This window comes from Megalobrama amblycephala, linkage group LG2 (genome assembly GCF_018812025.1).
Source record: "Megalobrama amblycephala isolate DHTTF-2021 linkage group LG2, ASM1881202v1, whole genome shotgun sequence".
NCBI classification, from domain to species: domain Eukaryota; kingdom Metazoa; phylum Chordata; class Actinopteri; order Cypriniformes; family Xenocyprididae; genus Megalobrama; species Megalobrama amblycephala.
The window spans coordinates 25253536-25267879 of NC_063045.1; the positions used below are offsets into that span (position 1 = coordinate 25253536).

Genomic DNA, 14344 nt, shown 5'->3' on the forward strand with positions numbered 1-14344 from the left:
TGAATCATTTTGATTTAGCAAAATTGCTTGTGAATTGATTATCAGTGAATCATGAATGAATTGACAAAATAATCACATATATTTAAAATGGTTAATAAAACAATTTAACTATTGTTTTAAAACGATTTTTAATCAATATTATCAGAAATAAAACGTAAATTATAAACATTCTTATAGACAAGATTTCACACTTTGTCTACCATCATATATATTGTATTAATGATACATTTATATTAACATTTATTTATTATTAACATTTATCTTGTTTTAGAATTTTTAGAATGCTAGAATTTTTTATGGTAATGTGTGTGTATAATATATATATATAGCCATGGGCTGTCAAAATAACGCGTTAATTTCGATTAATTAATCTGAGAATTACACGTTAAAAAAAAATAACGCAGATTAATCCATTCCGTATTGACCTTTGAACCTGGAGCCGTTCTAGCCATAGACATCTGATGTCTATGGTTCTAGCCACCATTCGACTGTAAAATGAAGGAGGGAGACGACTGCTGCGCTGACGGACAGAACGAGCAGAGCTCCTCCCTCGTGCGTGCGAGCTCTCTCTGTCTTCAAAGTAAGCACCGTCTTTGCACTCTCTCTACCTCACACATAATAATCTAAATCAACTGACACAATGCTAAAAGTTCGTAAGACCGAATCCATGTTTCACGAGGTGCATTCGGAGAATGTTTTTCCTGAATAACCGCTGGGTGTGAATAGTGCTCAGAAGAACGTCACCTCATCTTCTCCGACAGGCGCCCTGCACGTGCAGCTGACATAAACCACACTTTCAGTAAACAAAAAGAAAATCCTATCCAGTGGTGAAGTGTTTTCTGTGTTGACAAATCTTTTGCGATGTCCTAATAACAGACACGATTCGCACGCAACGCGTCAACGTCCACTAAATGTCCAATTCGTGACCTAATGACTCATTTGAACAGATTCATTTTAATGAATCATAACAACAACAACTGATCTGTCCACACGGTCTATAATGAATCATTTACTCGAACAACTCTGAAATGAGAACATAAGTGCTTACCCCATTTAGCAAGAGTGGTTAGTAAAATTAGCCTTAATAATCCACAATATTTTCAGGTTATTTAAATGACAATGTGTAGTAAATTAGGCCTACCTATAAAATCAGTTAATTGAGTGAAGTGTGAGGAGTGAGGTGAAACCAGAACAAAGCAAGTTGTTGTTAGCTAGGTGCATTCAATTGTATATGGTAGAAAATTATATTATTAGTTAATATAACTTCTAAATGCTAATTTTTAATACTCTTCAGGTTTAGCAAAAAAGCATCTTCTCTTACAAAGCTATAAAATCACTTTTTTTTTTTTTTTTTTGCAAAGAGGGCAAGGAAGAATTACAGTGAGAGTGACGGGTACTTTATTGTCAGTATCGGGCTTGCAGATCACGTGGGTAGGGCACTTTTTACTGTTTGTGCATTGATTAATTTGAATTGAAATATTTAATACTTTCACAGCAAAAATTATGTATAAATAAATAAATACATTTATTTATTTATTTATTACACACACACACACACACACACACACACACACACACACAGTACCATAGAAAAATGGTTGTGTAATATATAAGAAAGCAAGAATTTAATAGAAAGGTATAATAGATCAATGTTTAATTATTGGATTATTTTTTTCAGGCTTCACATGGTAAAAAGTGGCAGCTCACTATGTTTTGGAACAGAGATACTGACCTGTTAAGCACATCCACACGTTACACACGCGTCGCTTCTGGCTACAAACAGCCCATACTCGTTAAACACATCTTAAACAAACGGCCTCCTTCATGAGACAATAACTATCCCTTAATGGCTCGTAAAGAGAGAAGAAAACACCTTGAAAATAACACTGTGTTATGTGATTTTGAAGAATTACAGGACAAACATTGATAAGCGGTGCTGTACTCCACTGTCAGGGCCAGTTTAGGTTGTTGTTGTTGTTCTAATAAATGCGAGTTTCTGCCGCTTTGCAGTGTTTTGGGTTTAACAGTTGGAATTTTCTGGCAAACGAACGTTTCGTTGGTCTCTTAATCACATCTGCAGCCCAATGTGGGCTAGCTGTTGTTTTGTGGTTTGTAGCAGGAACGGCCAATTAAAATACTGGAATAACAGATGTCCTTCATTAAACAAACAACAACAAAAATCGAACTGCGTGATTGGCCAATGTGCTGAACGAAAGTGCTGGAAGAATGTGTTGGAAAGGGATCTGGAGAGATCTGGAAGACTAAAGGGGTTTAATGTTCCTTGTGGTTGACTTATAATGTTAATACGTTTTTTGCTTATTTTATTTTATTTTATTTTAATTTATATATATTATAATTATTATTTTAAATCCTCATTCTGGACCTCTGAAATGATCAGTTTTTAAGGTGCGGCTCCTTTAAGGCTTGTCAGTAAATGACCACTGTTATGATTGGCTAATGTCATTGCATAGTAAACACTATCAATGGCCAGTCACTATTGCAAGCGAGTAAGTGTTTTGAAAACATTATCCATATAAATACGTTATTTATGACAAAGCATAATTAAATAATTTACTTACAGTTTGTGATGCAGCAGCTGTCAGATCCAATATAGCTGGCTGCTTCATCTTTTAATAAAAGTTTCTTTGAGAGCTCTCCATCACACTGTCTCTCATTCACAAAACAAAATGCTCCGAACAAACATATAATCCTGACGCGATCTTGGAAGACCTTTAAAATAAGGCAGCGGCTATTTGCACAAGCAATAGATGCTATTTACACTAAGTGCAAATAGCCATAAATGCCATTTACACTATTTACACCATGTAAAAGTATCAATTCTTTGCAAGAAGAGTAAACAGTAATTAGATGCCATCTATACGTTATATCGGCAGATACTTTTGCACCACAGTATTTTTGTACATTAACAGGATGCAATAATATCATAGGGTGTAAATCAGTGGTCTCAAACTAACGGCCCGCCTTCCCCCTCCACCCGGCCCACAACTGATCTCAAAAATAAAACATAATCCGGCCCGCTAAATTATTATTATTATTATTATTTTTCATTATTGTTCTCTAGTTGTCTCATACTATATTCCACATGCAAAGAAAAAGTCGCCGTTCTAAGGGACCATTCACATATCGTGTCACATAAGCGACCGTGCCACTTTCTCCTTCTTTCCAAAGCGCTTACGCTCCCGTGACCGTGGCGTCTGTCGTTGCTATGGAACCATGAACTGCGCTCTCCACAATAACGAAGTTTCTAGTCCTTGCATTCGCTCTACTACTATATATATTTATGGAGAAATAAAATATTAAAATAAATTATTGGATGAGAAATAAAAACCCGCCCTGTACAGCTATGATCAGCTATTCGGCTGAGCTATCGGTGTTGTTAAGGAAAGGCTGAAGCTCATAGGTTGGTTCTTGTCACATGAAAATTTGAGATGTTTTCATCTCGCCGCGGCATATGCCGCGCACACACTTAAGCCAGGGACACACCTAACGATTAGCTGGAACATTCTAAGACTGAACTGAACACACATACCGATTGTTTCCTTCGACTGGAGCCGATTTATATACTCACACATGGAATTTGAACACCAACTGTAATCCCGGACTGAACGCAACTGGCTCAGACTGGACGCGTTTGAGCGCGATCAGTCATAAGTATCAATTTACATTCATAATCAGTAGGGATGGGTATCGTTAAGGTTTTAACGGTATTACTACTCTTACCAATACTGCTTATCGATCCGGTACTTTAACGGTATTCTTATCGGTACTTTTTGTTTTTATATTATATATATATATATATATATATATATATATATATATATATATATATATATATATATAAATAAAAACAATATATATATAAGAGCTGAATTAACTTTGCTTTATATTATATGGTGTCTGGCATTTTTGGTGTTTTATATAATATACAGTAAGAACATGAACAAAGAAACTAAGTAAAACAAACTGACAAATACAATAAAACAAAGATACAAATGAAAAAAAGTGCTTTCATTTGTTCATGTGTTCAGGTAAGTATAGGCCTAGCCTATAAAAGAAATTGAAGTAAAGTAACCAAATGTAAAATAACACTGCATGGTTTTCACAGTATAAATTAATAGATTAATGCTTCTTAAAGCTAACTATATTCAGATGAAGAGCTGTGAGTGATTTTCTCTTTGCATTTTCTTGTTTGATTAACACTGATGGCACAATCATCAGAAGATGACTGCTGTCACTTGACAATAGATATTAACACACATCGGATTTTCTCCCAGCTGTTCATGTACACTTACGATATAAACTGCGTTTAAGTAGCTAAACACGCTCCAATCCGGTTATTTTAACATATTTGTGTGTGCATTTGATCGTTTGGACGTGCACCTGAAGCCCAACGTGTAATTTGTTTGTCTATTTGCGATCCGTTTTGGAGCGCGCGCACACAATTCAGCCTGAGGAACAGCATCTCATGCGCGGATTATGGTGCTTTCAACGTTTTAAAACGTTGATAATAATTATCAAACATTTACTGCAATTTAGCAACAGTAAAGATTGGATTTTACAACAACCACCGATTGTGCTGATTCTGACGTTAAGTTTGGGTTTAGGGAGGAATGAACGCGCACAGCTGTGAATAGAAGGTGTGCTAGACGAAACGCGGCTAGTTTTTAATAGTTTTACCTCAGATATCTTCTTTCTGATCCTTGGAAGCCAAAATCGAAATCAAAAATAAAATAAGCATAATATCACAGGCCTAAAGTGTAAGCAGACGTTTAGTTGTTTAGTTCTCCCTCTATCGTCACCATTAAACAGGGCTTTCATGTGAGCGGCTGCGCGCGCTGTAGCTCCTGAGCGCGATCTCTCTTCTGGATTGCGAAAGCAAAAATGCATCATACACAAATGTCCTAATATTACTGCATACAGACACAGCTGGCGACTCTGGCGAGATAGAATTCGCAAGATAATGTCTAATAGCAATAATAAATGAACGTGTATTTTCTTCATAATTTCTCCAGTACCGATAGCAGAACCGTTAACGTCAGAGCTTATCGATACACTGGTCTTTCATAATTTAGCCCCGGGGCCAATATAATACCGGGTTTCGGTACCCATCCCTAATAATCGGCCTTACAATCGTTAAGTGTGTGCGCGGCTTTAACGATTGTAACGGATTGTAAAAGCCTAATTTGGATATATATTTGGATATGTACTGCTGCAAGAAACCAAGCAATGAAACTGTTCAATTCCCATAACACACAATAACAGAGACTATTATCATCCTAATGTTTAAACCAGAAGCCCCATCGTTTGCAGAAGGACATCCAAAGGTAAGTACAAAAATGTATATATTTTTTTTAAAATATTCTAAACATTAATTCAGAATCCTTGTATCTCCAAATTTCGTTTGTGTATTTTTTCATAAATCGTTACTATTGGTCACCCTTGACATCTCTACATGGGTCTTCAAGTATTTAGCCAATGAAAAGTATTAAAAAGAGCTTGTGACTCAACCTCATAAATCCATTGGCTCTTCAAACTGTCAGTCAAATGCCTCTATCGTGAATGAAGTGCCGCAAGCTGTTTGGAGAGACATCTCTGCTTGTTTACAATATTAGGGAAAATAAAGCACTGTCTGTTTGAATAAGTACAGTGTTTTCTTTACTCAAGAAACACTATGTATAAAAACTAATGTTTTATGTGTTTGAGGAGCGGAGAAGAGCATCTTAGTGTAGCATTTGTCATTGAGCCATAGCCAATACTCTCTTAAATAGCCTGTGTGTAGCACTTTATCTTTAATAACATGAGATTTTGGCCAAATGTCAGAAAAAAAAAAAAAAAAACTGCATAACTACAATAAACTTTACAACCTGCTGTAAGTTGATGAAAACGTAACACACTTTCTGCCTCAGACGCGGATGTTATGCTATGATATTCTTCAAAATTTGCTGGTCAAAAACGTCATAACCCCATTTGAGCTTGACTTTGGTAAAATGTTAATATAGTGACATGTGCAAGTGTCTGACCATATATAAATTCATTAATTCATGTAGATTATTTCTACTGTTTTGTAACTTTTAACTTGAAATATTTTTCCTGATGATTTGGCACACAGTTTTCATACTCGATATGATTATACGAATTGCCCACCCTGTTTTATGAAGGTCCACACGTTTAAACACTTCTGTTCCCCTAGAGCCACTGTATACAGTGTACACGACATCAGTGATTATAAGGGGTTTATTTGCTTTTGACGCAACACTCACATCCAGCGTAGACAACTTACAGCCATTAAGCGACTGAACTTCAGTGTGGGGGAGGGGGTCTATGGTGCAATGATGTATAACTATTAGTTGATGTCTTGCTTTGGAGGCACGCATATGCAAATGTATTTGCATGTGTGACGTCTCAGATCCCGCAATATCAAAACAAGCCGTTTTTTGAGCTTGATTAAATAAATGCTTTGTTTATAAAGACGAGGACGTTTTATGCTATGAAACTTGCAGGATGTTTTACTAGTACAAAGACCTCTTATATAACAAAAGATCATTCCATGATCATTCCTTTAAGATCTTCTGGCTAATGTAAAATGGTCTGAGAGCACTGGTGAACCACTTTTCTAATTTAACACAATTATAAATAATATTAGCAGCACAAGACTTTCTCACCACAATGGTCCCATTAGCCTTTGCCTCAACTGTGTCGTAATGAAGTCTGGTGAAGTCCAGTTCCATGATGGAAGGCACTTCTACTTTGGTCGTTGATCTTTCACCTCTTCCGTTTGTCTTTGGGCTATTTTGGTTCCCTGACTGAAGCATGAAGAAAGAGAAAATAATCAGAGAAGAAAAACAACCTCAAGACCTTTTTACAGGTTAGCTACAACATTGTTCATGAAAACAGACAAACATTTGGCCAGAAATATCGCTCAAGTTTTTAAAAAAAAAAACGTCTCTCAAGATCTACTTACTTAAAACAGCAACATTTAATAAAAAACAAAATATAAATTCATATAATTTTGTAAAATGTACATTCAATTAAAAATAAATGTTAAGTAAAATAATTATAATTTATTAATATTTTTAATTATATAACTTTAATGTATAACATTTTCTTCAATATACACTACCGTTGAACAGTTTGGGGTAAGAATTTAGAGATTTTTAAAAGAAGTCTCTTGCACTCATCAAGGCTGCAAAATACAGTAAAAATAGTAATATTGTAAAATATTTTTAGAAATAAAATAACTGTTTCCTATTTTTATATATTTTCTTAAGGATAAAAAAAATATCGCTGCTAATGTTGTAAACTATATAGGGAGCCCTTACTTGCACATTACTATAATATTAAAGGTTAACAACAGAGCCGTTTATTTTTAGATATAATCAACACTCAAATAACAAATTGTATGCAATAAACTGCACATAAATCCGTTTTTGCATTAACTTCTTATAAAATTATGTTTTCACTCCAATTCATTGTTGAAATTTAATCATTTACAAAGTGGCTATCATTTTTATGACAGATTTATTTAAACACATTAAATCATCAAGACATCACTAACAGGTTAAGCAAAATATAATGAATATATAGGCTAATATAGTGCATTTATTTGGCAAAACAGTTCATTTCTCTAGAGAACTAACAAGTTGCGGACACTGAATGACTTGCCTGAGGTAAATGCTACATGACATTGTTTACAAGCCGTTTTATTGTCTTTCCGCTGTTGAAACACTAATTGAGCGATTACACAAGATGATACATTTCAGTAAGTTGTACTGTATCTTTCAACATACCTTCAAATGTTCATTCATGTTCATTCTGTAACTAGTAATGAAGAGGAAGGGAGAAAAGCATTCCCTCGCGCTCCGCTTGAACTGAGGCGCCACATTAAAGAGCATCAACAAGGCATTATTTTGTTTGAATTTTGTGATAAATTAGAATTTGAAAGATGACACTTAATTTCTTATTGAAAATAACAAAACGTGGAGCTTATTGTGATTATTGGTGGTTAATTGTTTACCGAAAATGTGTACCGTTACACCCCTAATTATTATTGAATCAAATGTCAAGGGAAAAAAATAGTTTTGTGACAAAGTAAAGTGAAGTCAACCTCAACAGTGGGCCAGGATGTACCGTGGATTAGGGCTGGGCGATGTATCGAATGCTTTTGTCACGCGCATTTCTTCAGTAAAGCCGGTTCCCTGATTACCGCTAAATCGCCATCACCTGCTTTCAAATGGAGCGGCATTTAATAGACAGAGCCGTAGATCACTGATAAGCCACGCAATATCGCGTTCAATATCGACAGCGATACATATCGATATTGAACGCGATATTGCGTGGCTTATCAGTGATCTACGGCTCTGTCTATTAAATGCCACTCCATTTGAAAGCAGGTGATGGCGATTTAGAGGTAATCAGGGAACCGGCTTTACTGAAGAAATGCGCGTGACAAAAGCATTCGATACATCGCCCAGCCCTACCGTGGATATATATATATATATATATATATATATATATATATATATATATATATATATATATATATATATATACACACACACACACACATCCGGGGCGCTGTTCGGCAGCTGTAGAGCTTCCTGCACTATGGATTATGGAGATAACTAGGAAATGGCTATTTTTAAATGCCCTATTTTTGCTGTTTTTCATCGGCAACTCCTTGCCCGGGTCTAGGCAAGGTGTGACCTACTCCAGAGAGCACCTGATATCTCTACATAGATATGCAGGACAGCTGGATATTGAGCTTTTAACGCACGATTGCCCTGAAATCGCACGCAAACCAAAGTTTGAAGCGAAGGAGGAGGTATGTGTGTCTTTGTGGACAGTAAATTGGCAACACAACTGCACATTCAAGAGAAAGTGTGCACTCCTGATTATGAAATGCTTTCTGTATCATTCAGACCATTTTATCTTCCAAGGGTATTTGGACAGATTACTATTATTGTGGTTTATATTCCCGGACCCAAATATGAGGAAGCTGGAATCTGTGGATCAACCCGACTTTATACTTGGGGATTTTAATAACTGTGAACTTTCCGGTCATTTACCAATGTTGCAACAGTATATAGACTGTCCTACACGGCTTTCGCGAACTGTAGATCAGTGTTATGGTAACATACCAAATGCTTATAAGGCAGTGTCCCGCCGACCACTGCATAAATCAGACCATAATGTTATTCATTTGCTGCCCACATATAAAGCCAAACTTAAACAAGAAAAGCCTACTGTAAGAGAAGTGGTGCTGTGGTCTGAAGACTGTAAAGAGAGACTGAGAGACTGTTTTGATGATACGAATTGGGACATTTTCTTTAATAACTGTGTAAACGCAAATGAGTTAAAAGAAACAATAACATTGTACATTATTTTCTGTGAGAATAATGTTGTACCAACAAAAACTGTTAAAATATATCCTAATAACAAGGTTTGGGTTTCACATGAGATGAAGAAATGCCTAAGTGAGAAAAGGGCTGCTTTTGTTCAAGGCAATATGGCACTTTTTAAAGACAAAAGACAAGAACTCAGGGCGATTATTGTATAATTGTATATTGTATTATATTGGATGCTTGTAAAGCTATGATGCAGAGAGACCCAGAAGCAACACAGCCTATTTACAAATACTGGTTTATCTGTGAATGAGTTAAATAAGTTCTATAGCAGGTTTGATAAAACCCACATATTTAGATAGGGCTGGTCAAGTGAGTAGCCATGTCTGGAATACCATCACTCTTATGGAGGAGGAGATATCTGGCTGTCTGGCTAGGGTAAACCCTTATAAAGCACCTTGCCCAGATGGTCTAAGAGGGAGGGCCGTAGCTGGGTGCACTTACCAACTTAAAGGTGTTTTTACTAGATTATTTCAGTTTTTGCTTGATACACATACTGTCCCACTTTCTTGGAAAATAACCACAATCATCCCTGTGCCTAAAAACAGCAAGCCTGTATCACCTAATGACTTTAGACCTATTGCCCTCACCAGCATTCTATGTAAATGCATGGAAAGGGTTGTTTTAAAGCATCTGCCAAACACCCATTTGTCAGATCAAAGCACAGAGAGGCACCGAGGATGCTACTTTAACTCTGCTCCATGTGATTAGCAAACATGTTCAGTATCCTGGCGCATTTGCCAGAATTTTATTTATTGATTTTAGCTCTGCTTTTAATACTGTTAAGACTGATATTTTATTAGATCGATTATTAAAACTTGATACCAATGGACACCTTGTGTTAATTTTTTTAACTAACCATCCTTAAAGAGTTTCTATACAAGGTACCATGTCTGATGAGGTTATTTTGAATACCGGGGTCCCTCAAGGCTGTGTGTTATCACCTGCATTATTTTCTTTGTATACAAGTGAAATGCAGATTTGTGAAAGTAATTTTAGGTTACTTAAGTATGCTGATGACATGGCTATGGCTATGGTTGTCTTATGGTCAGAGGAAAGGGGGATTTAGAGAGGGCCTACTTTAAGCATATAGGCCGCCTGGTAACATGGTGCAAGAAGAGTGCTTTGTCACTAAATGCTTTTAAAACTCATTGTTAGTACTAGGGAAAGGCCATCTATATGTCAGCCAGTTATAATTGGGGGCCAACATGTTGAGATTGTAAATAGTTTTAAATATCTAGGGATAATCCTAGACTGTAGTCTTAATTTTATTAAGCACACAGATTACATCTATAAGAAAACAATCCAAAGATTGTTTGGAGCTGGGGGAACTGTATATAAATAAGACCAGGAGGAAAGCTTTACAAATAACGCAGGACTGTATTCACCCTCTTCAACAATTTTTTTCAAAAATTCCTTCAAGCAGATGATATAGGGTACCCACAGCAACAATAAATATTTTTAAGAAATCTTTTATACCATTAGCTATTACTTTGTTAAATAAAAGTATGTATACTATGTAACTAAGGATTGTTCGGCTATTTATTCAGTAATATAACTTAAGTCATCTTATTTGTGGTCTTAGTGTTATTAGTTTATATATTTATTTTATGTTTATGTGTTTGTAATCCATGGGGCAGGTAGTTCTTGCAAGTTATGATTTTGTTGTATTGGATTGTGAAGTCAGTGTTTGAAGATGAATTTCCACATGTGTGGACAATAAAGATATCTAATCTAATCCACACACATGCACATACATTCAGTATGTATATACAGGCATACACACATACATATATAATTAATCGCGATTAATTGATTTGACGGCATTAATATAAAGTTTAAAATAACTTATTTTAAATACAAATTTTGTAACTTTATAAATGTCTTTACTGTCACATTTGATCAATTTCAAACAATAAAAAAAGAAAACTTACTAACCTCAAACTTTTGAATGGTAGTGTGTTAATTTTACATTGGAAAAATACACTTTTTTTTAGATTATATTATACAATAATAATATATGTTAATATTCAGTATTAGCTTATTCCATTAAATAAAAAAAAAAAAAAAAAAAAAAAAACATTTTATTGATATGGTACCAATCTAATGTAGAATTATTATGCAGAATATTACTGGCTCAATTCGAGTCATGTGTAGATGTAATTACAGTGACTTGCTGTCATCTGAATGTATTATTCTCAATTTCCTTGCACGTAATGACAATGAACAAAATCTGCTTTTCTTGAAATCACAAAAGAAAAACACAGCAGTCCTTTCCTCTTTTCAGAAACATGTTTCTTATTTCATTTGCATTCCAAACTGAACTTGACACACCAATCTGAGTCGTATTGCTCTAATCAACCTCAAACATCCTGACCCTGTGATCAAGAGCCGAAAGCTTCTCTCAAAGACTTTGAGTTGAGAATTGCAACCATCCAAAATGCTGCATTCCTAACTGCCTCTCATACAAGGGTCCCACAGTGGATTTGTTCGCCTGTCACAAAAAATAACGCTAACTGAAGATGTGTCCAGCTTGGAAAACAATACTAACCATGCTGACATGGAAATTTGTTGATAGAGTTTGGTGAACCGTTGTAAACAATGGTAAATTTGAAACCCTACAATCATACTGAACAAATCTAGACTTCAAAAGACAGATGTACATGAAGATAAGTTGAAATGAGTAAATATTTATTTAGCCTGGTTCTTCGGCACAGTTTCAAAGTTTAAACGAAGAGTTTCGAGACTGATTCTTGAGGACACAAAAGCTTTATCCAAAGAGTGTAGGTTAGGTTTTAACACTGACATTTGAAGATCAATCAAAGTAGGGATGTCATGAGAACCGATACTTCGGTACTAAGTCAGTATCAACATTTTAAAATACTTACAGTAATTGTTTTTCTACAGTATTGCAAGGACCGATGGTACCGAACATTTATGCACTATAGCATGTAGGCTGAATCTAAACAGATTATCAGAGCGAATCAGTCATTTTAAAACTTTCTGTGAGATGTAATTTCACAAACAGTTTGATTGATTCAGCGATACCGCGTGTTCTCTCTTTCTCTCTCAAAATGTGCAAATAGCTTCACATCCTTAGTATCCACATTAAAGGGATAGTTCACCCAAAAATGAAAATCCAAGATGTAGGTGACTTTTTCACCTTCTTCAGTTGAACACAAATGATGATTTTTAACTCCAACCGCTGCTGCCTGTCAGTCAAATAATGCTAGTGGATGGGAACTTCTACTATAAGAGTAAATAAAACTTGCATAGACAAGTCCAAATTAAACCCTGCGGCTCGTGACGACACATTGATGTCCTAAGACACGAAACGATCAGTTTGTGCGAGAAACCGAACAGTATTTATATTATTTTTTACCTCTAATATGTCCAACTGCGTTCAGCACTCGCTTAGTGAGGTCTGATCGCGCTCTGACAACGGCAGTGATGTCTAGCTCTCGTTGAAGTATAAGCGCGAGACATCACTGCCGCTGTCAGAGCGCGATCAGACCTTACTAGCAGAGTGCTGAACGCAGTTGGACATAGTGGTGTATTAGAGGTAAAAAATTATATAAATACTGTTCGGTTTCTCGCAAAAAACAATCGTTTCGTGTCTTAGGACATCAATGTGTCGTCACGAGCCGCAGGGTTTAATTTGGACTTGTCTATGCAAGTTTTATTTACTCTTATAGTAGAAGTTCCCATCCACTAGCATTATTTGACTGACAGATGGCAACGGTTGGAGTTAAAAATCATCATTTGTGTTCTACTGAAGAAACAAAGTCACCTACATCTTGGATGCACTGGAGGTAAGCAGATAAACATCAAATTTTCATTTTTGGGTGAACTAACCCTTTAATTTGTGCGAGCTGCAAAGTGCAATACAAGACTTTAGCGCACATCGTTTTACATCATGCCTATTTAAAAACAAGTGATTTTAAGCTATAAAGTAATCGCACGCTCTCTGAGAGACGATCAGTGTGCTCTCAACCAAAGCGCATTTAAAGAGTTAAAATGTATTAAAACCGTAAAAAGTTGTAAAATTTAATAATTTTCATATTACTACCATTTTTACTGTATTTTTTTGGAAAAAAATAAATGCAGCCTTGGTGAGCATAACAGATTTCCTTCAAAAATGTAAAAAAATAATAAATAATCTTACCAAACTCAAACTTTCGAACAGTAGTGTGCATATTTATCCAGCTTTAGGACACTTAGAAAACTGTATAAGGCATGGTGGAGTGAGGATTGTATTTTAAAAATTCAGATGTGTACAGCCCTTTTATACAGTGTAAAAAAACCTTGCAATTTTAATCTATTTAAAACGTAAACTTGTAAGAAACGTAAGAAAATAGACATTTGCGTTTAACACGCTTTTATTTTCAGTGTCAACGTGCTATTTTGTCAACGTGTTAAAGCATTCAGTATCTTTTTTAAGAAAACCAATTGTGTCCCATTATTTAAAACACAAACTATATTCTATTCACATCATGCATGGGAAATGTAAATATGCAAAAATTAATTAATAAAACAACTTTACCCACACTTAATGGACTTAATTTAATACGTCTTGACACTGGCCTGTGAATTGGTGTTTCGTCGGTGTTTGACTGGTAGAATTTTAAAATGGACCTATTGTGCTTTTTTACATTTTCAGCCTTCTTTAGTGTATAATGTTGCTGTTTGAGCATGAAAAAGGTCTGCAAAGTTACAAAGCATAAAGTCACTCTAAAGGGAGTTATTCTCTATATCACTAAACACTGTTTCTGAACTCCCTGAAATGCCTCCATTGTAGTCTTGAGTTTTCTTCCAGGAACAAACACATCACAATATACCTTAAGTCAGTCATGTGCAAAACAAAGGGACGGGACCTGGTTGAGTTCAGTTAGTAGTGTGCTAAAACTTGCAGTTGTGGTAAG

At 35.5% G+C, this 14344-nt stretch overlaps 1 protein-coding gene across 2 annotated transcripts in view; it reads right to left on the reverse strand.

The window, feature by feature from the left end:
- senp7b (SUMO specific peptidase 7b) overlaps positions 1-14344 on the reverse strand; it is a 47671-nt gene that overhangs the window by 18467 nt on the left and 14860 nt on the right. For both annotated transcript variants that reach the window (XM_048167980.1, XM_048167970.1), the window contains exon 9: positions 6684-6824. In XM_048167980.1, the coding sequence (XP_048023937.1) occupies positions 6684-6824 (141 nt within the window). The remainder of the gene's footprint in view (positions 1-6683; positions 6825-14344) is intronic.